At 40.6% G+C, this 25,399-nt stretch overlaps 1 protein-coding gene across 1 annotated transcript; it reads left to right on the top strand.

Moving 5' to 3' along the window:
* The first annotated feature begins 1,968 nt into the window (after window positions 1-1,968).
* STRA8 (stimulated by retinoic acid 8) lies at window positions 1,969-24,674 on the top strand. Its single transcript, XM_074267846.1, has 8 exons — window positions 1,969-2,160; window positions 8,529-8,604; window positions 9,043-9,127; window positions 10,741-10,899; window positions 14,412-14,694; window positions 18,817-18,866; window positions 21,891-22,002; window positions 24,550-24,674. The coding sequence occupies exons 1-8, from the start codon at window positions 1,969-1,971 to the stop codon at window positions 24,622-24,624; spliced, it is 1,032 nt and encodes a 343-aa protein (XP_074123947.1). The 3' UTR covers window positions 24,625-24,674.
* Window positions 24,675-25,399: the final 725 nt, after the last annotated feature.

Genomic DNA, 25,399 nt, shown 5'->3' with positions numbered 1-25,399 from the left:
AGTAAGAGCAATACCCTTCCCTTCTCTCCTCACATCAAGGACTTTACAACTCTGTGGAAGGGTATTATTATACCTATTTTACAGAAAAGGAAACTGAGCTCCAGATAATTGAACTAACTTACCCAGGGCTGCATGAATAGTAAGTGGCAGGCAGAGTCCTTTGATTCCAAATCTAGTGTTCTTTCCATTACAAAAAAAAAATTAAAAATCTATGATTTAGTATGCATTTGAATTTCCTTCTTCTCCCAGCTGCTGACAGCTGCTGTACCATTATCAGAATGCTCCTGGCAAACAAAAAATAAATAACATTGGGGCTTAAGATAACTACAGAGAAATGAATAATGAAGGTGTTGCTTCTTTAAGGCAGTGATTTTTTTCCCCTCAAGAAAGGAACCTTCAGAACAACTCTACATGATTTCAGAACAGCCCAAATCCCTCTAAGGAGTGGATTGTCAGGAACTTGTACAAATAAGTGTGTGTAGTGTGCACAGGTCTGCTATGGCTATAGTGGGAAACACCCATCTTCTGCTGGAGGAATAGTGAGATTACCAGCATTGCCTGCTGTAGGGCCCCCCAAAAGCCCCCAAATCACAAGCTATGGTGGAGATAAAATAGAAGAAAGGATTATTCTCAATAATTGCTGCTAGTAAGATAAGACCATAAATTTCTTTTTAAAGTACAAGATAAAGGAAAGCCAACATTTTTAGTGCAGTTGCTACGGGACTTTCACATTTTGTAGTGAGATGATGTCCGGGCAATGTGGTGTGATGGAGGGAGATCTGGATTTGCAGCAAGTCTTAAGGTACTCAGTGATTGTGTGATTCTGGGCTAAGAACTTAAGTCTTTTTCATCCTCATCTGTTGAAAAACAAAACAAAACAAAACGGTATTGATACCCTCTATGATCACTTCTTCCAGCTCTAAATCTATGATCTCTGATAGGGGCCATACTCTAGGAGTTCCAACTGTTTGAAAATTGGTAGAGATTAATGTGGTTGAATCCGGCATTCCTTAAGTGCCTACTACATGCAAAGCACCTTGCTAGAGATACGAGACAAAGGCGATCTGTGTCCTCAGACTGGCATCAGCTTGGAAGGGGTCCACCGGGGAATTAGAAAAGACTGCTCCTAGGAGCTGGCATCTGAACTGAAGCCTGAATCCTACAAGACAGTGGGAGGAAGGAACGGAGCTCAGGCTGAAATCAGAGATGGGAAAGAGTAGGAGAAGGAGTCCAATGTGAGGGGAAATAGGAAAGGGGGTTTGGAAATAGGAAAAAAGCTTCTGGCCAGATTATGGAGAGCTTGCCATGCCAGGTTGAGGAGTTTGGGGTGAATTTTAGTAATTAGGATGGAAGAATGGGCCTTGGTTGGAAGGCCATCCTCTTAACCACGTCAACTACATTAAGAATTTAAAGAACCAGACTCCACCTGGTGCTATGGGTTCTTGTTCTGTGACTCAGTGGGAACCTCTGTCAGCCCAGGGTTTGGGGCGTCACATGAGAGTATGCCTGTATTTCTATCAGGGTCTGATTGAACGAGTGTGAGGGTGTGTGTGGGTCTTGCTTCCTTTCTTCCTCTTTTGCTTCCACCCAGAGTCTGTCTGTCTATCTGTTTCTGTCTCTCCCTCTCTTTTTCTCTCTTTCTCATTCTCTCTTTCCCTCTCTTTCATTCTCTCATTCTCTCTTTCACTCTCTCTGATTCTCTTTCATTCTCTCATTCTCTCATTTTCTCTTTCACTCTTTCTCTTTCATTCTTTCTCTTTCTCTCTTCCTCTCTCCTTTCTCTCTCTCTCATTCTCTCTTTCATTCTCTCATTTTCTCTCTTTAATTCTCTCACTCTGTCTCATTCTCATTTTCTCTTTCATTCTCTCTCTCTTCTGTGTCTCTGTGTCTGTGTCTGTCTGTCTGTCTCCCTCTCTCCCCCATACATTTATTGATTTAGGGCTAAAGACTTACTGTTTCATTGCATTAATGGAGACCCCTGGAGACTACAGCAGCTCCTATGTGCGAGTGACTCCCAGGCTGCTAGCCCAGCTGCAGGAGTTGGAGCCCCGAGTGCTGCGCAGACGCTTGTCTCAGGCCCGGCACCGGGCCACGCTGACCGGACTCTTCAACAGGCTTAGGAAAACTGTTTTTTCTCAGTCTGATAGTACAGCATCAAAGGTATGGGGAGGCAGGGTGAGCGGCTTGAGGGGAGGGGGAATAACAATCTCTTTGAGGAGGTAGACATCAGAAGCCCCAGACTTCTTAAAGATAAAGAAGGAAGCCCAATATAATCCAAGGAGCACTGGATTTTATGTCACCTCTGATACTTGCCACCTGTGTGACCTAGCTGCTAACTGGGGCTTCAATCTCCTCAGCTTTGTTGCTAGTCAGTCATTTTCTAATTGTGTCCGACTCTCTGTGACCCTGTTGAGGTTTTCTTGGCAGAGATACTGGATTAGTTTGTCATTTCCTTTTTCAGCCCATTTTATAGATGAGGAAACTGAGGCAAACAGGGAGAAGTGACTCACCCACGTGACTGAGTGTCTGAGGCTGGATTTGAACTCAAGAAGATGAGTCTTTCTGACTCCAGACCTAGCACTATCCTCTGAGCCACCAAGAAGCTTTAAGCAGCCTCTAAGGTCTCCTCCAGATCTAAATCTATGAGCATGTCTGTTGCTCACCTGAAAATGCCACGGGGATGAAGAGTTGGTAGGGAAGCAGAACGGGAATCTGCCAGACTGGCACAGAGAGGTGGGCATCTGGGCTTGGCCAGGGGCACCCAGGCTTTCCTTGCTTCTGACAGTCCCACCTCCTGTGGTAGAACTGACAATGGCAAGTAGAGCCCCCCTCTGACTGCTGGAGATCTTCTGGCTGGACACTGGCCTGTCTGGCTGGGCCCTATCTGCGTGCCCCCATGGGGCCTTCTCTCTCTGGGGCCATGCCAGCTGGAGGCTTCTGGTCTGGAGCAGGGGGATGGCTCCGCTTCCTCTCCTAGGGGAATCCGGAGGTTCATGGCCCCTGCCTGACTCCTGGCAGTGTCCATGAGGCCAGAAGTGGTTGTCTTCCTTACCTGTGCCTGCTGTCCCTAACCCAGAGCTGTGGGGCACATTGCAGGGGGAAGGGGTTGAGACTTCTCAGACCCAGGGGCAGCACATAAATACTGAGATGGTGCTAAATAAAGAGAGGCAGATTGAGGCTCAGGAGTTACCCATCAGGGTGGAGTGAACCAAAGCCTGGGAAGAAGGGGTGGGTGGGAAGGGCTTGGCGGCTCCCACCACTGCCATCATTAGGGGCTTCCTCAGGTGTCCGTGTGGCCCCTCGTCACTAACAGTGTAAAGGGGATTTGGGGCTGAATTCTGTTCCGCTCAGTGACCTCAGAGGTCCTTTCTGAGCCTAAGACCGCTGCACTGAGGCAAATGTTTAATTCCACCTCTACCAAGAGGAACTTTTTGTTCATAATCATCTCAACGGACTTTGTAAACACTTACTTAGCTAGTGTAGCATTTGACAAGTCACATGACACCTCTAAACTTCAGTTTCCTCACCTTTAAAATGGGGTAATAATGGTACCTACCTCACAGGATTGTGGGGAGATGATACCCATAAAGCACTCTGCAAATCTAAAAGTACTCTATAGATGTTTTTTTTTTTTTTTTTATTATATATATATATATATATATATTTTATAATATTATCCCTTGTATTCATTTTTCCAATTTACCCCCCCTCCCTCTATTCCCTCCCCCCGACGACAGGCAATACCATACATTTTACATGTGTTACAATATAGTCTAGGTACAATACATGTGTGCGAATATCACTTTCTTGTTGCACAATAAACATTAGAATCCGAAGGTACATGCAACCTGGGCAGACAGATATTAGTGCTAACAATTTCTATAGATGTTTTATGCTAATAATAATGCTAGTAATAATTTTATTAAGATTGATATCATATCTATGATATCTATACTCTTTAAACCTTAAAGCACTCGAGAAATGATTTTTGTTGTCATTCAGTCACTTTCTATCACGTTCTTCTCTTCCTGACCTCCTTTGGGATTTTCTTTGCAGAGATACTGAAGTGGTTTGCCATTTCCTTCCCCAGCTCATTCAACACGTAAAGAAACTGAGGCAAATATGTGATTTTGCTGGGGTCACACAGCTCATAAGTGTCTGAGACCAGACATTTGAACTCAGGAAGATAAGTCCTCCTGACTTCTGGCCTGGTATTCTGTTCACTTTATCCCCTTGCTGCCCCTTAAAGCCTAACTATTACTATTATTTTTAATTACTATTAATATTTTAGCTTATGAACAAAGGGCCTCATTATTCAGGTCAGTTCCAATAGACTGGTAATGGAGAGAGTGATGGAGAGAGCCATCCACACCCAGAGAGAGGACTATGGGGACTGAGTGGGATCACAACATAACATTCTCACTTTTTTTGTTATTTGCTTTTTTATTTTCTTTTTTCATTTTTCCCCTTTTTGATCAGATCTTTTTTGTGCAACATGATAATTGTGGAAATATGTATAGAAGAATTGCATATGTTTAACCTATATTAGATTACTTGCGTCTAGTGAAGGAGGTAGGAGGAAGGGAGGGAAAAAATTTTGGAACATAAGCTTTTGCAAGGGTTAATGTTGAAAACTATGCATATATTTTTAAAATAAAAAAGTCTTCCTGGCCCCTTTAGATACTCTGCATGACTATCATACAGCACTACTCTCTCTCTCTCTCTCTCTCTCTCTCTCTCTCTCTCTCTCTCTCTCTCTCTCTCTCTCTCTCACACACACACACACACACACACACACACACACACACATCAACAACAACAACCCACAACTCTGCCAAGATAGTCGAGGAATCAATCATCTCGGTTTATTGCTCCCTATTATAGGAGCCATGTGTTAGTTGCAGAGAGGGCACAAAAGAATCTGAAATCCTAGTTCTTGTGAAGTGCATGAGCTTGTTAGGGAAAATGGCTTCACCACCCTTTTTTGCTGAAGAAATTTTTATATTACCCCAGGTATATAAAATAGGTATACAAATCAAATATTTACTGATAACAAGTCATAACCTCATGACCCTCATTCATTTCACATCCCGTGCAAGCCACAGTTTAAAAAGCTGGGATCTAATCAATCCATTTCTAGAATAAACTACAAAGCACAAATTAACCCTGTGATTATTTTTTTTCAGACAGAATCCTAAAGATGTTCCCCTTTTTGTCTTTGTGCACTAAGAAACCTAGTGTCACAGAATGTTTTATTTTATTTAGTTTCTTTTGTGGCCAGAATTTCATCCCTGTTGAAAACTGTAGTCTTGCTGGAATTTCTAGAAAGTGGCTTTGGACATTGTGATTAAGGGACAGATACAGCCCAGCTCAAATACAAGTTTTGCTGACTTAAAGGCAAGCCTCTCTCCACTCCATCCATCTACCCTTTGCCTTGCCTGTAAGTGGGCTGATACCAAGTGCCTGTTGACTTGATTTGGTACAGATGGCAATCCCAAAGTAGATGGTTTCTGGTCTTTGGCCCCCAGAGACTGGAGCTCAGACAAAAGATATGTACCCTCTTGGAGGGTCTGCCCTTGATGTCTTCCTAATTTGGGCTGGAGCTATCGGAGAGGACCCTCCTTCCTCGAAAAGAGCTTTTCAGAACTCAGGATCAGTTCCATAATGGGAAGTTAGAACAGAATTGTTGTTATTTACTCATTTGAGTCCTGAAGGATTCTTCTTCGTGACCCATGACTCATGCTGTGTCTCATGGGTCTTAGCAAAGAGAGTAAAGATAATCTTAGCAAAGGGGTTAGTTGACTCATGGAAATCAACTTAACCTCCCTGAACCTCACTCTTCCTCAATCTATAAAATAAGGACAACAATATCACTTACTTCATAGGATTGTTATGAGGATCAGGAAAGGAATTTCTGTAAAGTGATTTGAAAAAATATAAAATTAATTCTGAACTTACCTATTTGGCAATTAAAAAAAATTGAATTTAACAAACACCAAATACAATGTACCTTTCCATATGGAAGTAGAACAAAGAATAGGATTTTATGTGATCTTATTTACAATCTTTAAAGAATGAGAATCATTATAAGTAGTAGAGTTTGTTTGTGAGAAAAAATCCTATTTTTTAAAATATTTTTTCTTATGGTTTTGAGATACTGTGTCCCTTTAGTGTATATAGGATTATAGATCACATATAGGATTAAAGAGATCACTTAATGGGACTACTACCTGCTATCTAGGGGAGGAGGTGGAGGGAAAGAGGGGAAAAGTTGGAACAGAAGATTTTGCAAGGGTCAATGTTGAAAAATTACCCATGCATATGTTTTGTATATAAAAAGCTATAATAATAAAAAAATCACTTAATTGAAATCAATTTTTGCAGATGAAGAAATTGAGGCTTGGATTGGTTAAGTAGCTGGTCCAAGGTGATGGAAGAAATATATCCTCTGACTCCAAATCTGGTGTGATTTCCAACAGATCATAAACCTTATAGGACAAAGCATTGCTTGGAGCAACATTAAGTTGTTTTGAGTTTGTTTGAGTGTTGATACCAAAGTGGGTTGTGTTATAGTCCTTCTCCTTTTTCTTTTGGGTTGGTCCAGCTCCTTGGTTCTTGCATTGATTTGAGCATCTTCCTGTGGTACATGTGTTTAGTATGTGAGTTCACCTAAAATTGCAAACTTAATTCCTACCAAATGCAATAGGTGAGGGTGGAAAGCAATAGAGAAACCATTTTTGTTGCCTTGCTTTGGAATAAGAATTTCTGATGTTTAAATTGTGTCTTCCCTTTTCTAATTCCTTCTAATTCCTTAATTTCTAGGGGAGGAAAAAAAAAGCTACACTGGTGGGAGGGGAATTTCTGGGTTCGCCAATTCAAGGTTAAAGCTGACAATGCAGTTGGAAATTGTGTTTGTGGTGATGGTGGCTATTTTAATGAGTTATTAGATGAATTGCAATGCTAATCAAATTTAATAAACATTTATAAAATGCTAGCTTTGGGCATGATAGAAAGGGATACAAAGATAAATCTGATTAGAATCCCTACTCTCAAACTAAACATTGTTTGTATGATGCATTGTAATGTTAACTGGTGGTACATTGTTGTAGGTGAGCTAATTCTAGTTCTGCTGCTTCTGTTTGTCTGTATACACTGAATCTAGGCAATCTGAAGACTGATATCTAAACAGGTAGTCTCCTGTTATAAGAAATCTTCTAACAACAAGTAGTGAATCGAATTGCTTAGCCAAGCACCCAGTCAGAGAAGGACAATGTCTGTACCATTGTACTGTGTACAGTATCCCTTCTGCATCACAGGGGTTGGGATACAGCTCCCTAGCAAGCTGGAAAATATGTTTTTGGTCCTTCCTTTGTACCAGAGAAGTCTGATTTTTTTCTTTTTTGTTTTATGGGGTATTGACAGTACTTTATTGCAAAATTTGGGTTAAATATTTGGTCATAGGCTCTATGTCATCAGCTGACCGTTGCATGTCATCGACAACTCCAGGGAAATTCCTATTTAATTTCTTTAGCTGATCTGTGATATGTCAAAATCATAACAGGGAAAGTCATGATGTGGAAGGGATAACTGTATTCCACAGTAAGAGAGTACAAGTCATAATCCCTACCTACAGATTGCTTCAGACCATTCTTAAAGATATTACCTAAACCATGAATCAAACTAAACAGATTAAGTATTGGCTGCATTGAGTATACCATAAAGTTGTTTGTTTATTTTTCATAGCTCCATCTTTACCAAGCTAAGAAGTGTCTGCATGGTAGTCTGTGACAAAGTACTGAAAGCAAAGAGCAATTGGAGTCAGGGTCCCCAGATCTAAGTGTTGAACTGGTACTGCTCAGCACTTATGCCCCTGGGCTCCCTTCACCTTTCTGAACCTCAGTTGCATTATATGGGGGCTCCTAATCTTTTTTTTTTCTGTCATGGATCCCTTTGGAAATCCAGTGAAGCCTTGGGGGCCCCCCTTCGTAGAATAATGTTTTTAAGTATATGAAATAACAGATAATATGAAATACAGTTATCAGAATATTAAGGAAAACAAAACCATGGACTCCAGGTTAAGAACTACTGGACTAGATTAACCCTAAGATCTTTTCTGGCTCTAAATCTCATTGTAATCAACAGAAATTGGTAAAAATCTAAAGGGACAGAGTTGTAGCCACTGTGTAAGCATCAACATTTAATTTGCTGATCTCAGCTCAGCATTTTAACAAAACACTAAAAAACACTCAAGTAGCATTTTGCTGATCTCAGCTTACCCGAGTAGTTTGATATTTCACATAAAAGCCATTTACATGAACTTGATTTAAGTCTTAATGCCTTGCAGTTGATTGTGAGCTTGGTAATCTTGCCCCTTCCCATCCCTAGCACCAAAATGTCTCAAAGATGGTGACTGACTGACTGAAGTAAGTGGAAAAGAAGAGTCTACAGGGACGGCCTTCTCTTCTCCCAGCAGCACACACCTGCTTGGAGTGGTCAGGGAGTAGCTTCAGCTTTGCCTTTGTGTTCAGTGGCAGGTTTTGCGTAAGGCGAAGAATCACATTCAGGAACTGGAACAAACCTTGGATAATTTGCTGAAGATGAAAGGTAAGTGGGTACCAGAAGAAGGAACCTTCTCTTCCTCCAGTACCAAACCTGGCCCTGCTTCTCTATCCAGGTCTGGATAGATGGGTTTAGAGTTCCACTAAATGAGACACAAAGGTGAGCAACCTGATCTGGGATTCTGGGCAGCCATCTGGGGCAGGACAGAGGGATGTGGCTGAAGGGCCAGATGATCACTTTGGAGGTTCTTGTCAGGCAGTGGGAGGAGGAGAAGGTGGAAGACCTTTGGATAGGTGGGTGTGCTCTAAGCTTCCTTGCTTCTACAATCCCATGTGCTTGTTTTCTTAAGTCTTTGCATTCTCATGGCTGGTTTGCAAGCCTTCCTCTCTCTCTCCCTTGGTGCCTTTCACCTTCTTAGGTGGGGTCATGGAGAGTTGGGCTTCCCATCTGAACATCTCTTTCTAATTTTCTTTTTGCCCACAGAGTCCTTCAATCTGGAAGATGGAAATGCAAACACTTTAGAGGAAGTCAAGGAAGAGTATGCTAGGATGTATTCCAACAATCACAGGTGAGTCCCTGCGGACGCCCATCGTTGTAGGACAGTCGACAAACTTTTCTGAAGCACCAACCACGTGCTGAGCACTGTGCCAGATTCTGGAAGAGATGTTCATTTTAGATCTCTGCCTCAAGGGACTTTTAGTCTAGCACAGGGGGATGTCATACCTGAAGAATCTCGGCTCGCATTATCCCCCTTCTTGGACACCATGGCCCAGCCAAAAAGGCCTCCTTACTCTTCTCCACACAGGACACCCTATCCTCCATCTCCAGGCCTTCACATTGGCTCTCCCTCATACCTGGAATATACTCTCTTACGTCTGTCTCTCAGAATTCCTGGCTTCCTTCAAGACTCAGTTCAGAGAACATTTTTTAAAAGCAGAAGACCGCCCCCAGTGGCTAATGCCTTCCATTTATCTCAGAAATTACCTTCCATTTATCTTGCAAATACTTATGGACATGTGGTGTCCCCAGTGAAATATAAATTCTTTGAGGACAGGAATTTTTTCACTTTTGTCTTTGAATCCCCTGCACTTAGCACTATTGTGGGCACTTAAGTATGTGTGTCAATGGATTAATACAAAATAGTGCATTAATATAAAATCATCATTAATATAAAATAAGTGGGATGCAAACAAAGTGTTGTGTGAGGTCCAGAAAATAGAGGGAAAGATCATTATTAACTCAGGGGCAGCTAGTCTGGAGTCAGGAGGACTCATCTTCCTAAGTTCAAATCCACCCTCAGACACTCACTAGCTGGGTGACCTTGGGCAAGCCACTTTACTCTGTTTACCTCAGTTCCTCATCTGTAAAATAAGTGGAGAAGGAAATGGCAAGCTGCTCTAATATCTTTGCCAAGAAAACCCCAAATGGGGTCATGAAGAGGCAGACATGATTGAAAAAACTGAATAACAACTTAGGGGACCAGGGAAGACTTCTTGGAGGAAGTGGCTTTAAAGGTTGGATAGGAATTCATTAGATGGAGATGTAAAGAAGAGAGAAAAGAACACAAAAGTAAGTATGGGACCTATGTAGGAAAGTCTAACTTGACCATAGAGTATATGGGCAGGGGAAAGGAGGGGGTGAAGATATAAGACCGAGCTAGAAACGCAGAGGGATAGCCCAGCCATAGAATCTGAGTTTTATACAGTTGACAGGAGAGTGCTTTTCATCAAAAAAGTGAAATGAGCAGGTGTGCATAGGAGGAAGGTGAGTCTGGTGGTATCAGGTGAGGAGAAAATACAGGAGGGAAGGCTGTTTATGAAGTCATTAATGTAGTCCAGGGCAGTGATACTATTAGTCCAAGGGCCCTGGACTGGGGGGTGGGGAGGAAAAGGGAGGGAGGGAGGGAGAGAAGGAGGGGAGTGGGGAGAGAGGAAGGGAGGGAGAGAGGGAAGAAAGGGAAAAGAGGAGGGAGGAAGGGAAAAAAGGAAAGGAGAGAAAAGGGAGGGAGGGAGGGAAGGAGAGAAGGAGGGGGAAGAGAGGTAAGAAGGAAGGGAGGGGAAAAAAGGGAGAGAGGGAAAAGAGGGAAAAAGAGAGGGAGGAAAGGAGAGATGGTAGGAGGGAGGGAGAGATATATGCCAGAGATGTTGTCCATCCAATACGTGTCTCTGTTTCTTTCCTCAGCATGACACCAGAAGCCATGGGTGGGAATGGTTCAGCCATCTGGTATCTGATTCAAGAGTTTGACCGAGAAGTTGTGGAGGAGGAAGAAGAGGAGAGAAGGGGTGAACTCTCTCATTCATCCCCTGTTACCTCATCTCCTGACTTGGTGGAATTTGAACGGTATGCAAGTGACAGCCTACTTGGCAAGGGCTGGTGGTATTTGGTAATGGGGGTGTGTGTGTATATAAGAGACAAAGGAACAGAAAAAGAGAGAGACACACACAGAGAGAGATAGAAAGACAGAGACAGACAGGAGAGACAAAGAGAGAGGAAGGGAGAGACAGAGAGAAACAGAGAAAGAGAGAGACAGAGACAAAGAGAGAGAGAGCCAGAGAGTCAGAGAGAGAAGGAGGGAAGGAGGGAGATAGACAGACAGACAGGCAGGAGAGACAAAGAGAGAGGAAGGGAGAGACAGATAGAGACAGAAACAGAGACAGAGATAAAGACAGACAGAGAGAAAGAGGAGAGAGAGAGAGAGAGAGAGAGAGAGAGAGAGAGAGAGAGAGAGAGAGAGAGAGAGAGAGAGAGAAGGGGGAAGGACAAAGGTTCAAGAAAGGGTGATGCAGCCTGGGAACCAGCCAAAGATGCTGAGTGCAGGATGTAACACTCCTAGGCTCCATGGAGCAAAAGAAAAATCCAGATTCATTGATCTGGATTTGCTCTCCGGTTGGTGAAGTGGCTTATAATGCAGTTCCCAGATTCTTTCCCATACTTTTTACAATTACTCCTAAATACAGAAGCTTTTAACCTAGAATCTCTATCTAAAATTATATTTACATTAATCTATAGGTATCTATACATACCTATGTAAGTGCATCTGTGTATATATACACATATACATATATCACTGTATTTTAATGTAAATTGGCTTCCTTTGTAAACCTATGTATTTTATCTAATATCCTTATAAACATTATACTGAAAAGAGCTAATGGGGTCCATACATAGATTGTATCTTACCCTTTAAATAGCAAAGCAAATCGAATATAATAGAGACTTGCTGTTTCATGTGCGAATAATATTTACTCTTCTGTGTTTATACAAATGCCCATTCTATTTGGAAGTTGTTAAAATAATAAATTTAATTTAAAAGGAGAAAAAAAAAGATGAGGGGGTCGGACTCCATGGCTTCCCCTTTCAGCTCTAAATTTATGATGTAGGATTTATGACCTGTTCGGTGACTTAGAGAGGCAGCCCCGAGTCACCCCTCTTCTCCCAGGCAGAAGTTTACGATGTGCAAAGAAAGCATCGGGGAGGACTTGGCCAGCAGAGGGCACCAACACGATGCTCTCATACAGGGTTTAGGCACTTTCCATCCTCAGAAAGGAAAGCTCTGGACCATCCCAGGCAGTCCACACTTACTTGGAAATAGAACTCCTTGTTGGAGGTGCTCATGGGGAGAGCAGCATCTGTTACGTGATGAAGAGGTCCTTTCATCCCTGACTAATAACAGCATTAATATTTACATAGCTCAGATTCGAACCTCAGATAGTGGCTCCAAATTCTACATATATCCATTATACTAAATGCTAGCATTTCTAGAGAATCTACTGTATGGCGGGCACTGTGCTAAGCACTTGGCAAACATCATCTCATTTGATCCTCACAACAACCCTTGGAGATTGATGCTATCTTCATTTTACAAATGAAGGAACTGAGGCAGAGGGTGACTTGGCTCAAAAATCACATGACTAGTAAGTGAGGTTAGATTAAAACTTGGGACTTTCTAACTTCAGACTCATGTTGTATTTACTGTACCACCCACCTGCCTCCTAATTGCCTTATTATATCACTTAATTGCCTTAGCAATCTGTTCCCCAATAATTCTCTCTACTCGGGACTTGGCTGATGATGGGCATCTTTTAAGACTATTACATGAGTCCTAGCTTGCATATGAAGTACATAAGTGCTATACTGATCTCTCTGATGTAATATAAAAGACTTAAAGAAACTTCATCTCTCACTCCCTAGCTCTATTTTATTGAAGGCAAATATAATTATAAGTATAATATTAATTAACATTGATATAGCACTTTATGTTTTATGGAACATTTTATACATATCTCAATGATTCTATTAGTTAGGTGCTGTTATTATCCCCATTTTACAGATGAGAAAACTGTGGATAACAATGAAGTGACTCATCCAGAGTCATACAACTACCAAGTGTGTAGAACTCACACATTTGGACTCCAAGTCCACTACATTATTTAATATATCATGAAAGCACACAGCAAAGTCTCTGCAGATCCAAGCTCAGTATCCAGATTTCCCACAATCCTGATGCTTCCCTTTCCAAGGTCCCCTGCAAATAAAGATTTATTTCTGTCTCTCCAGCTCCCTGCAGTTGTAGCTTCCATAGAAACACAGAATTTTAGAATTGGCAAAGGGCTGTTAGGGGTATAGGTTTATGGTACGAGATAGAACCTCAGAATCATGAAGGGACTCAGAAACCATTTAATCCTAACCCCATTGTAGGAATCCTCCCTGCACAGACAAGACAACCTCCCCTTGTAAAGCTCTAGTGGTGAGGAATTTGTGAATTCCTGAGGTAGCTCCTGCCTTATTAGACAGTTTTGGTTGTTAAAAATCTTTTTTTCACTCTATGTAGCTGAAATCAATATGACTATTTTCTGGAGCATTACAGGTGGGAGTCAGAGGATACTGATATAGGATGAAGTTCCTGTCCTCGTGGAGTTTATAATTATGAAGACTGATCAAAGGCCCCTGTAGCACTTCACAACATTCCTTCCTTACTGGCAAATCAGGTTATTCCTTGTTTAATAACCAGGAAATAGACCCAAAGCTGTACACGTCTCACCCTGTTGATTCTCGGCCAGTTCAGGGCTGTGCTTGTCAGTTGAATGTCCCAGGGACATCCTGCTTTAGCCTTTGGGACTGGAGCAGAAACATTCAAAGATCCCATGAACAAAAAGAGTATCAAAATGGTATGATCTGAAAGGAACCATTCTTCCTCACTTATCCCCAATCCATCATGAGAAAATCTAAGATCTAGACAAAGTGAGATCTAATATCTCACAGGCATTGCCTGTTTGGAACATTATTCATGATTCAGTAAATGAGCCGTTGTTGGAGTGGAATCTTTCATTATTCTGTGTTTCATTCTTCCCAGCTGTCTAAAAGGAAGAATTAATCTTGCCACCACTCCCATATCCAGTGTCCTGCCGTGACTAAGGAGTACAAATGAGGAGTATTGTTAAAAATAATTTTTAATAACAAGTATTAGCTTTCTCTCATCCACCCCCATGATGAACAATAAAAATCAATCAATCTCATAACAAATACGCATAGTGAAAGAAAGCAAATGTCATAATTGACCACATCCAAGAATGAATATCTCGATTGATGTTGTAAGTCCATCATCTCTCTGTCAGGAGGCAGCATTTGGGGTCTGTGACCATTTGTTAGAGGATAATTTAGAAGAGATTCCTGTTCTGATGCAGACTCTGGATTCTGACCATTCTATCCCCGCTTGGTTAAAGTCCCTTCCCATTCTAAGAATCTGTGAAAGTCACACCCAGATAACACTGGGCATGGGAAAGGGGGAGCAGGACCTTGGACAGGGGCTCTTTCCTGACCACCCTTCTCCTATTGCTGTCCTTCTCTTCTAGATACCTCTATTTCTACAAGCAGACTGTGGACCTTCTGATCCAGAGTGGGATTGTCTCGCCTGAGCAGGTGACCCTTCCCATCGTCTCTACAGCCATCTCCCACCTGTGGCAAGAACTTCCAGAAGAGAAGAGAGAGAGCATCCTGCAGGCCTGTGCCCAGAGACAAAGTGGCTTCGTAAGTGCCGAGGCTTCCTGCCCAGAGCCCGCTGCTGAGGTCAGCGTGAAAGGCAGTGGAGTTGACAGCCAAGAGGCCAGCGGATCCCTAGTCTCCAATCCAGAGGAGGTGAGGGGGACTTCTGCAGGGCAGGGACATGTCCATAAGAGGTACCCTTTACTGTAGTAGGGAAAGAGGCCAGAAAGTGGTGTGGGGTGCCATCACTAGGACCATAGCTGGTCTCTTTGCAAGTACCACAATGCTGGCTGATCAGTCACAAAGAGATTTTTTTTTACTAGTTCTCTAATTTTATTTGTATGGGGCATTCCAGGTGATTCCCTTGACCACTGAAGAACAGCAACATTTATACTTTCAGATTGTAGCCACTTAGGTCACTTAGAGGTTAAAAGACTTGGGCAGGGTCTTTTGCAGATGGGTTCAATTTAACAAGACAGAGAGCAGAGCCAGAGGATGTCAAGAGTTAAAGCCAATTTTTCATGGTTCTAAGGGCATTCTTCCATTCCCTATGACATGATGCTTTTATAGCTACCAGTTCACTTTTTTCCCAGTCATGTTCAACTCTTCATGATTCTATTTGAGGTTTTCTTCTCTGAAATACAGAAGTGGTTTGCCATTTCCTTTACCAGCTTATTTTATAGATGAGGAAACTGGGGTAGAGTTAAGTGATTTGCCAGGTATCATACAGATAGTCATATATAGTATATAGTATATATATATATATATATATATATATATATATATATATATATATACACACACACACACATATATATATATATGTATATATATATATATATATATATATATATATATATATATATATATACACACACACACACATATATATATATATATATATATATATATATACTATATCTATCTATCTCTCTATCTCTCTCTATCAGAGACAGAGCGACAGAGAGAGAGACAGAGAGAGAGAGAAGGAGAGGAGAATTCCAGAAGTCTTAATGCAGCTTGTAGTTAGCTTTTCTTTATCTATGTATGTACATGCTGTCTTTCCCTGCCCCCTTCAGTTGAATAATATTTTTTGAGGACAGGAATTCTTACTATTTTTGGCTTTGTATCTCTAGTCCTTAAGTTATCTAGGTGGCACAGTGCATAAAGCACCAGGCCTGGATCAGGAAGACTCAGTTTCCTGAGTTCAAATCTGTCCTCACATACTAACTAGCTCTATGACTGGATAAGTCACTTAGCCAAGTTTGCCTCATTTATAGAATAAGCTGGAGAAGGAAATGGCAAATCCCTCCAGTATCTTTGCCAAGAAAACCCCAAATGGCATGAGAAAAAAGTTGGACACAAGAGCAATCTCCAGTCCTTAGCACAATGCAAGCATATAATTATATATATATATATATATATATATATATATATATTATTAATATAATTATGTATATACATATGCCAAGTATGTGATTAACAAATGAGTATTGAATGGATGATTGGGTTAAGAGATGCATAAATGAATGAATGTGGTACTTAAATGATGGCACAGAAAGGGGAAAACCCGTGCTTCCAGAACGTAAGGCTTGTTCTTCTTGCCTTCTCCCCAAGTATCCCACTTGCCGGGATATGGATGTATCATCATTCTTGGCAGACATGAAGGGAAAGTTTGAGAGTAAAGAGGAAAGAGTGGTGAGATCTCTAGCAGGAAGATTGGGACAGCTGAATGCAGGAAGGGAAATTAGACTCCATTCCTCAAAAGCAAAGCATGAGGATTAGTGAGATGGAGCATGCGGCCTTATCTCATTTTAAAATAGCACTTGATAATTGCCTGCTCTGTGCCAAGTGCCGCATTGGGCACCGTGTGTAGCTTTGTTTTCTGTCTTGTTTACTTGGACCAATCTGGGAGCAAACATTCTTGTGAATCCCACGCAGCCTGGAGATGACTGCTGGATCTTAGCCATTAAAATGTTTCCAGCAAGTAAGAGAAAACAAAGTCCATTCAGATCTAAGGTACATTAATAAAAGATGTATTAATACACACTGTCTTGTACAACATGGTGACTCCTGCCCCCCATGCAAATAACTAAGTAAATCTTGGAGAGGTGGCCAAGTCTCATGATTATAGAGCTAGAAAGTGTCTGAGGCACTTGGAGACTGCTGAGTTAGAGCTCCTGGGGGGGGGGGCAACCTTCCTATTTAAGATGCAGCACTTGCCAAAGGGCTCCTAGACCCAGAACTGGAAGGACCACCTAGTCCAACCTCCTCATTTTTCAGAGGAGGAAACTGAGGCACACAAGGTTAAGTGACTTGCCCAGAATCACACAGCGAGTTTGAATTCACAAAGAATTCTTGACTCCAGCCCTTTATCCACTGTGCTACCTGGCTGCCCATAAGGAAGGAATCTTTTAGGCACCCAATAAGTGGATTTTCTTTTCAGTGAATCATTGTGTTCTTTCCCCCATTCTAAGTATCCAAACCTCTTAGTTAAGAACAGCATCACTATTCTAGGCTGGAACTTAGCTGGCCTGAGAGGTTTTATCTACAATAGTTAGCCCTCCTCTAGTCCATCTTTCCCCCTTCCTCAAAATGGAACCCAGCCTCCTATGTGTCCCCTTGTGCTCAGAAGCTGCCTGCCTTTCAAGTGAGAGCTCCTGAGAGTTCACTTTCACTTCTCAATTCTCCTCCCTGCTTCAGATCTCCCCCATCCTCGGTGTTTGAAGTTTGAAGTATATGTTCAAAGGACTCATCCCAAGGAAAACTGGCTAGTGCAGTGGATCTAGAAAGCAGCGGCAGAACTGGCATGATAGACTGTTTCAAGATGCCCACATCTTTCAAAGAGATCTCAAAATCAGGAGACCCTGATGGAATATAGCAAATAGGATTAGGAAAGGGATAAGTTCCTTTTGGGTTTTTTTTTTAAGAAATTGATTTCTTTAAAAAATATTTTGGTGCTTTTCCCCCAGTATTCTTGTCCCATAGATCCTCTCTTTAAAAATTAGTTAAGCAAAAATAAAACAAAACAAAACAAAAAAACTATTGCTCATAAGTGGCACAGTGGATACACTAGGAAGATTTATTTTTCTGAGTTCAACTCCAGCTTCAGACACTTACTACCTGTGTGATACTGGTCAAGTCACTTAGCCCTACTTGCCTCAGTTTCCTAATCTGTAAAATGTATTGTAAAAGTGGCAAATCACTCCAATATCTTTGCCAAGAAAATGCCAAATGAATTTACAGAGAGTAGGACATCATTGAAATGACAGAACAGTAACAAAAAGTATATATACCATTCTGCACCTGTAGTTCCTCAACAAAAGAGGGAATTATGCTGAAGTATTATCAGACCTCTGGAGTCAAGATTAATTAACACATACACAGAGCGAGGTTATTTGGTTTTTTTCAGTATGATTTGCCTTTACGTGATTGTGGCTATTATGTATTCTTTTCTTGTTTGTGTATATGTCCTTCTGTATCTGTTTATCCATGGCTTCTTAAGTTTCTTTGAATTCTTTATATTTATGGTTTCTTACTCTATACCAGCACTTCTTAAACTTTTTTCACTCATGATCCCTTTTTACCTGAGAAATTTGTATGCAATCCTGGGTATGTTGACATATAAAACAGATAATGAATCACTTACTTATAATAAATCAAGAAATTTATTTTAAAACAATTATTTGGTATATAAATAATTTTGCCATTTATTAAAGAGGAAAGCAAATTTGCATATAACGAGATGGATATACTTGTTTATTCTTTCATAAAGAATTAAATCTTAGTGGAATATTTGACTCCTTTTTCTGTTGCCAAGTTTTTCACAACCTCCACATTCAGTTAACCCATATGGGATCATGATCCATAGTTTAAGATACTTTGCTCTATAATAACATGCCATTCCATTCAAACATTATGCAATTTATTCATTCATTCCCCAATTATTGGGCAGACATCTTGTTTCCATGTTCTTAGTAGTACAAAAATGTGTTTCTGTGAATATTTTGGATCCATGTGGATCCTTTCTCTCTGCCTTTGACCTCCTTGGGCTAAAAGCCCAGCAGGGTTATTGTGGTGCTAAAAGGAATTTAGTTAGCTTTCCAAGAAAGGAATCATGTTTCCCCTCTTACCCTTCTGCCCTCTGACCTTATAGACAGCCTCCATGTGAGGCCCACGAGCCAGGAAAATCTCATTACTAGGGAATTTTGCTACAGAAATCCCAAGCATATTGGGTTATTGCTTCTGATGTAAAAAAATGTGAACCTTTTACAGATCCTTTTTGAAGATGCATTTGATGTGGCTGCAGGTGTTTCCAGCCCCCGGTAAGATAATAATGGCTAGCATTTTATACAGTGCTTTAAAGTTTGGAAAATGTATTACATATGTTGTCTCATTTAATCCTTATAACAACCTTATCCTGTAGGTGCAATTATCATCCCCATTTTACAAGAAACAGAGGCAGGTTAAGTGGCTTGCCCAGAGTTACAGACTTATTAACTGGCAAAGGCAGGATTTGAATCCAGGTCTAGTTTCCAAAATCCATCACTCTATCTATTGCATCCACCTTTTTACATAGGCAAATACTCATGGCTCTGAATATAAGCCAGCAACAGCCTTTTTTCCTGTGTGTACAAACTAATGGGGGGTCTCCATGATAGAGTGGAAAGAGTGCCAGATTAGAATCAGGAAGACTTGAGTTCAAATTTAGCATCAGACTCTTACCAGCTGTGTGACTCTGGTCAAGTCAATTAACTCTGTTTGCCTCAGTTTCCTCCTCTGTAAAACGACCCAGAGAAGGAAATGGCAAACTAATCCCAGTGTCTTTGCTAAGAAAAGCACACATGGGATCACAAAGAGTCAGACACAGTGCAGCAAACAATAAGCTGAAAAAACCTTCAGCCATGGGATAGCACACATTGTAAAGTACATTGTCATTGCTTCTGCTTCTGCTCTCCACTGGTCAGTGGTCTAGGATGGGAAGATCCCACAGAACCTGAGCTGATTCCAGGATCAGCCACATAGAATGGGGCACATCTAGGGCCATTTAAGCCAGTGGGTCCTTGGGCTAGTGGCAAAATCACTCCCTTCTTTATCCTTTGCTTTACAGCAACCGTGGATCTTGTTCCCTACACACACCACACACCCCCAGTTTAGACATAAACCAAACTGACCATCAGGAATTTTATTTCATGTGCTATATGTGTTGGACATTGTGCTAAGCAGATAAATAAATGAGAAATATGTTCTAGGCACTAGGCAAAAAAAGACAGACGATGGCAGGATAGACAGACTGAGAGAGAGAGAGAGAGAGAGAGAGAGAGAGAGAGAGAGAGAGAGAGAGAGAGAGAGAGAGAGAGAGGGAGAGAGATATGATAGAGATGGATGGATGGAAGGATGGAGAGATAGGTAGACAGACCATTTATAAAGATGTTAAGATAATACAAGGCTTTCCCTACTATTTGCAAGGCGGACAAGAGCTTGCTTTTTGATAGTAAAAATTGATTTATGTTTATTAAGTTCATAATAATAAAAGGGGATTTTAAAAAGAAAAGAAAGAAAATTGCTTGAGACAATATTGCCATAGTCCAAGGATAGCCTTGTTGCGTAGTCTGCATTTACCACTAATATTGTTACTTCCTTATGGAAATAAACTTACTTTTTTTTAAGTGAGAGAGATGGAGAAAAGGGGGGCATCTGGCATAAATTGTTATTCCTCCAGGATAAGTTGATGGCATGGGAAATTGTTACTTCAAAGTTGCTAGCCTTCTGTGGAGGAGGGAGAGGGTCATTCAAGGCCCAAGAGGAAGCTAAAGAAACTAAAATATCTCTGGATGGATACTGTTGCCTCAGACCCTTGGCAACAGGGGATGAAGAAGCTGCCATTGCTTTATTCTGAAAAATGGCCAGCGGCTTCTCTTCCAGTAACACATTCCTATGTCCCCTTAGGAAAAAGACAGAAGATAATTGTAGAGCTGAACTTCTGCTTGGGTCACTGTACCAAAAGTTCCCATTAAAAGACATGGGATGATCTCATTTGGAAGGCACCATAGAGATCACTTCCCCACCCATTTTTCAGGCCCACAGAACTTAAATGACAAGGCCAAAATCACACAGAACAATGGCAGACTGGATTCAAACATGGGTCCTTGGCTTGAAGATCTAGTGGTCTCCACCCTTCTCCCCTTCCTCCCCCCCCAGACTCTTTAGAATGAATAAACATGGATTATATAGTCTTTGCAGGTTTAGAGTGATATAAAGTTTACATAGAACAGTTGATGGCACAAAATTTGCTTGAATTTTCTAGAGTCAGGAAGATTTCTCTTCCTGAATTCAAATCTGGCCTGAGACACTTACTATGTGACCCTGGGCAATCGTTTAATCCTGTTTGTCTTAGTTCCTCATTGGTAAAATGATCTGGAGAAGGAAATGGTAAACCATTCCAATATCTTTGCTAAGAAAACTAACCTGGGTCATAAAAAATTGACCGTGACCAATCAAAACAACAGAGCAACCACAAAAGTTTACACAAGGTTTTATGCACACTAACTCATAACAACTCTGTGGGTTAGGTCACACTATGTTATTCCCTCCCCTTTTTTTCAGGCAAGGAAGCACTGGATTCAGAAAGTTTGAGACTTGCCTAAGTTAATGGCTAGCAAGTAGAAGGACCAAGATCCAAAGCCAGGTCTTTTGGATCTCAACCCACTCACTCTTTCATTAGACATGCTGAGTCTGTAAAATGAGCACCATGGGAGAATGACATCAGTGTTCTAGAATACTGCTTTATGGGATGATGGGAGGAGTTACTGGGACTAAGCATTTTATCCCCCCCTTTATTTTGTCCAGAGACTATGGCCAAGAATCACAAATCGGATCACTAGAGGGTTTTTAATTTTTTGTTTGCTTTAATCTACACCTGTGATTTCCTGGATGTGGGTAGTTCCTAATGGGTAAACTCATGCTGCCAATGCAGACTGGCTACTTGGAGTGTTTGAGGGTTGCTAGGGCACCGAAAGCCTAAGAGACCAACCCTATAATAGAGTGGTTATTTCTGTCCTAATTGTTCTGGATGTGTATTGAATAACTCAAATTTATCTCTGGAATAGTCCAGAATTGTGATTAATATCATGGGAGAGTAAAAGGGAGGAAACAGTAGAGCTTTTCTGGGAGTGGGTTACAGATGTACTATGTACTGTGGCGCTCGTCAATTGGAGTCTCTGGGTGGTAATTCCACCACAGACTCTGTAAGATTCAAGTGTACCCAGGGAAAGGTTTAAAAAAAGAAAGAAAGAAAAGAGAAAAAAAATAACCCAGGGGTTAAATGTTCTTTTTATTTCTATTATCAGTTCAGTGTGTGCAAGCTGCAGCTCAGAAAATCCAGAGGAAAGCAGTCATCTCTATGTGCAGATCATCAATTTCTTAAAAGGTCTTTTCTGTACTAACACACAATTGCCACAGGTAGGACAGAGAGCAGAGCAGATAGATCTCTGCCCCTTTGCTTCTCCCCTCAATGGGGAAAAGGGATTTTTCAGTGTGTTTCATTTGCTTGAATTTTTATAGCTCAGATGGTAGCCCTTTAGTCATTTCATCTAAAGATCCAGGAATTAAATTCCTATTTAATGGAATTTTTAAAAGACAAATAACTTGTACATAGAAGGAGCTGAATAAATGTTGAATGATTGAATAACTTTTTTCCTGGTCACACAAAAAAGGGACCAATAGGTATTCACTTTTCATTTCATTCCCTTTTGGTTTATTTCCACTTGGAGATGATTTACATCATATGATCTCTTATGGAAATGAAAAATATTAAGAGAAAGTAGAGAGACAGGAGAGAATGCTTTCTAAAACAAGAAAGTGTTTTAAATTTTTTTTACATCACTCACAAAGAACAGTTTCAGAATCTTCAGAGAGCTTCTGGTAAGTACTCCAGTTAAATTTCAGTATAAAAGACAAAAGCAGAGAAAAGTTATTTACTTAAGGGCTGCTCAGTAAGGTCAAATCTCTATTTTCTCAGTATAATCTAACCTATGATTATCTGACTTTGAAGATAAAAAGTCACCTTGATTGTCCTCCCTCACCCCAGTTGGGGATGGGCAAGATATTTTGTGAACGTTTGTGTAAAATTTGCTAACATCTTAAAACTCATTCTGATTTTGTGGGTGGGGTAGGGGTGCAATTAAGTCTTATCCTAAAAAAAAAAAAAAGGTTGAACTTGAAATTTAGGGATGCTATCATTAGGTGGCAGTGAACCTTGGTCAAGAGGTTCAAAAGTCTAATCTCAAGCTATTTATTTTGTCTCAGATTTAGATAATAGGGCTTTTCTGGTCAAGCCTTCAGGGATTTAAGGGTCACGAATTTCCCACTCTTATTTTTAAATATATAATTCTTTACTAAAACAAACAACCTAATCTAATAATTAGCAGCCATTAGTTTTAAAGATGTTTTACCAATTTTTTTTAATCCAATACCACCAAAGTACAATTTGGTACCTTTATTTTGAATCATAATTTTGGAGTTTTTTTCATGTCCTTTCCCAGAATTCTTAGTGGGAAGTAAAAAGATTTTTGCTGGTTTGGGATCTTTTATTGCTTCTCCCTCAGCAGCGAATTACTTGTCCCAGCCACAGCTTCTGAACAAGTTTAAAAGTTATCTTTTTCAAATTTCAGGCTCCTGGCTCTTTCTCTATCCAAAATTCACAAAGAACAGTTTCAAATTGTTCCCATGTTCTCCCTTATCTATAAAAAGAGGAAGCTTTCTATTTGATATTTTTAGTTTCTGATTCCCATCAGCTTTCTCCAGATGAGCTAGTGTAACTTAATTTACATAAATATTTATCTTTTACTAAGTATTCATTGGTGTGAGCTAAAGTTTCAGCTCACAAACTCCTTCTTAATTTCTGAAGCTGTGTTCTTAGGGCCCTATACTACTTTTAGAATATATAGGGCATTTTGAAAAAAAAATTTAAATCAAATATTTACTCGAAGTTTCAAAATTGACACATCATAAGTTGGGTTTTTGTTCTTTTTTTTAAACTCTTGATTTTTCCTCCTCTCAATGGATTAAGACATTTTGGCCTCCTCTTATGCACCCTTTCACGCTTCTGCTAATGCCCCCTGATGTTGAAACCTGGTTCAGTCCCTTTTTTACCTGGTTTCAGTCCCCTTGTTTTACAAGGGGACTTTTCCAGTAGAATCTCCTTTGATGGGGACTTGCAACAATACTAGAGGCAAGACCAGTAATACTGTTTTTTTTTCCTTTCTGGCTATTCACTTAAGATGCTTCCACCATCAGTAGGATGTGTGCTCTGTGGTTCTTTAGTAGTGAAGAGGGATTTCCCTTGAGTCATCCATATCTCTTGTGATCGCCATCACTCATGAGATCCTTTGGAGAGATGGTTGACTAGGATTAGTGGTACACTCCAGAGAACAGAGGAGAACTAATGGACCTAACAAGCACAATCAAACTCAAACTCTTTGTAAAAATATTCTGCAATGGACCATTTTGAGCTTGAGGTTTACCATGCGGGAAAAAGCTTAGGAATTTTTTGTGTTCCATTGGAGAGCGTCCTAAAAAATCATTTTAGGGCTACCGTAGAAATGGTTCTCTCAAGAAGCTCTTATTTTGGGGGTAGCTAGGTGGAGCAGTGGATAGAGCACCAGCCCTGAATTCAGGAGGACCCGAGTTCAAATCTGGTTTCAGACACTTATCACTTCCTAGCTGTGTGACCCTGGGGAAGTCACAACCCCAGCCTCAGAAAAAGGGGGGAAAAAAAGAAAAAAGAAAACAAAGAAGCTCTTGTTTTCTCAGAAATTGGTAACCAAGGATCAAAAAGAAGGAGATTTTGGAATAGAAATTCAGATAGCTTTGTGAAAAGAAGGTACAATAATGGGTTGGTCTGGGATGATGGGTGGGATTATTCAAAACAGGTTATAATTGGGACTGGACAACCCAGGGAGAAAATGTGTTCATTTTCTTAATTTCTTCTTTCCTGGTGTTTTGCAGGAAGTGACCATCCCACTTGATGATGAGACAGTGATGCTGAGATGCACTGAAACCTTTGATGATGATGACTTATAAAACCTGGAGAGTGTCCATGGTTGAATGCATTGCTGAAAGCAATCGCACCCACATCCCTATTTGAGAGCTTTGGGGGTGTGGCTTTCCTGGACACAATTGGAATGATCTTAGGTTCCAACTATTTATAAAGTATTTAAATGTAAGCCTTGTGTTTTGGTTTGTGAGTAAATTGTGTCTTTTAGGTGGAAAGGGGGAAAGTTCTTCTATAAGGTAAAAAGATTCAGACGGGTGCATACACATGACCTTACATACCTGGCCAACTTACTGATCTGTTTAGGAAGAATAGAGGCAGGAGTATTGTAGGTAACGAGGAGTGTGAGAATCCTGAAGCATGATACATGCCATATTTCTTAAGAAATGGAATTTGCTAACACTGTAAACCTTTCTTCAGTGTCCCAATCACTTGCCCAGGTTGCCAATAACTATACTTTCATGTATATATACACATACGTACATGCATATGTATGTTGTGTGTAAAATGTGTGTGTGTATATATATATATATATATTCTCTAATTTTTCACAGTATTTTACTAAGACCTTTCCTTTTACATAAAGCTCACTCTTTGTCATGGTGATTTATTTTTAGTCAATTCCACCTTCCATTGGATTGCAGGTTCCTTGGAAAGCATGTTCTTTAAAATTATTTCCATCTTTGTATCCCCAACATTGAGAACCAATTCTTGGCATAGTAGATGATTAATAAATATCCATTGAATTCATAATTATCAAAGACCTTGGGGATCAGAATCTCTGATGAAGATCCCAAGAGCTGA

The sequence above is a fragment of the Sminthopsis crassicaudata genome, chromosome 5, assembly GCF_048593235.1.
Source record: "Sminthopsis crassicaudata isolate SCR6 chromosome 5, ASM4859323v1, whole genome shotgun sequence".
Lineage (NCBI taxonomy): Eukaryota > Metazoa > Chordata > Mammalia > Dasyuromorphia > Dasyuridae > Sminthopsis > Sminthopsis crassicaudata.
Note: the sequence above shows the minus strand (reverse complement) of the source record. Positions and strands in the feature narration are given on the sequence as shown.